Here is a 1,478-nt window from a genome sequence, read left to right as displayed (position 1 = left end):
CTATAGACAGACTATAGACTAGACTATAGACTAGACATAGACTAGACTATAGACTAGACTATAGACTAGACTATAGGACTTAGATATAGACTAGACTATAGACTAGACTATGTACTAGACTATAGACTAGACTATAGACTAGACTATAGACTGGACTATAGACTAGACTATAGATTAGACTATACTATAGACTAGATTATAGACTAGACTAGAATTTAGGCTATAGACAAAGTTACTAAATACATTTTTGGGAGCACTGCGGAGTTTTTAATGACAAAAAATACTAAAAAAGTGAATATAAGCATTAAATTTTCCAACCCTGTGTACTACTCTCAACATTAGTATAACTCTTTATTAAAGGAAAACCAACAAACAAATATAATTTGTAAACAAAGCACTTTCTCTCTCATTATCTTTTTATTATTACTCTTTTTAATACACTTAAAAAACTCGATTTACTCTATTCTCTTAATCAAAATTAAATCTCCTTTTACCATCAAAACGATAGCCATAAGCAGCTGCATTTTTTGTATCCACCAAGGCAGGATTACGATGTTTAAAAAACGATCCATGAGCATGAGCTGGCCGGGAAGCACTGTTGGGAACACCATCCATTTCCCTGGGATAAAAAGCCTCAAACATACCCTCTGGTGGTAAAACCGAGGCAATTTTCTTGTCATTGGGATCATAACCCGAAACAAATGATGGCATGAACATAGTTATCATTATAATAATAACAAGACTGGTCATTAAATAACGCCACATAATTTTCTTTGTGTTATTTTATAACTTTTCTACAACTTTTATTTTTTTTAATATTTAGGATAAGTAATACTACTAAACCACTTTTACGTTTAAACTAAAAATGTGTATGAATTTAATGCTGTCTGGTTTACAACTGTTGAGACCGTCGCGTTTGGTTTATGTTGTGTGTGGCTGACTTTTAGTTTGTTTGATTTTTTTTCTTCTTACTTACTTTTGTTTTTTTTTTGTTACTTTTTTGGGCTCGGCTAGGCAACATTTTTAATTGTTAATTACTTTTTGTTGCTAATTTTTTCTTTTTAGTTTCTTTTGTTTTGTTTATATGTGTTACACTTTGCAAGGTAATTGTTTTTAAATTGCTTTTGTTTTCCTGTCAATTTGTTACTGTCTATTAGTTTGATTTGTTTTATTTGTTTTTTTATGTATTTTGGCTCTTTTTCATGTTTGCCATTTGTTGTTGTGGTGAGTGAAGGTTTTTTGTTATTGTTTTGGTTTGTTTTCGTTATTTGACATGTAAATACAAAAGACTTAAGACACAAAGCGGCCTGCGTAGGTAAATTACATTTGAAACAGGGTTTGTATTGAGTGTAGGTTAGTTAGTTAAGTTAGTTAGTTAGTTAGTTAGTTAGTAGTTAGTTAGTTAGTTCGTAGTAGTTAGTTAGTTAGTTCGTTAGTTAGTTAGTTAGTTAGTTAGTTAGTTAGTTAGTTAGTAGTAG

General features: G+C 30.6%; 1 protein-coding gene across 1 annotated transcript; it reads right to left on the bottom strand.

The window, feature by feature from the left end:
• Nucleotides 1-406: 406 nt before the first annotated feature.
• Nucleotides 407-1,111, bottom strand: LOC119609062. Its single transcript, XM_037963747.1, has one exon. It carries the CDS (start codon nt 763-765, stop codon nt 469-471), a length of 297 nt encoding a protein of 98 aa, XP_037819675.1. The 5' UTR covers nt 766-1,111; the 3' UTR covers nt 407-468.
• Between the last annotated feature and the right edge of the window lie 367 nt (nt 1,112-1,478).

Source organism: Lucilia sericata, unplaced genomic scaffold, assembly GCF_015586225.1.
Source record: "Lucilia sericata isolate MDLA Ls3-8-SP2 unplaced genomic scaffold, ASM1558622v1 Contig000926F_arrow, whole genome shotgun sequence".
NCBI lineage: Eukaryota > Metazoa > Arthropoda > Insecta > Diptera > Calliphoridae > Lucilia > Lucilia sericata.
This window is presented reverse-complemented; position numbering and strand designations above follow the sequence as displayed.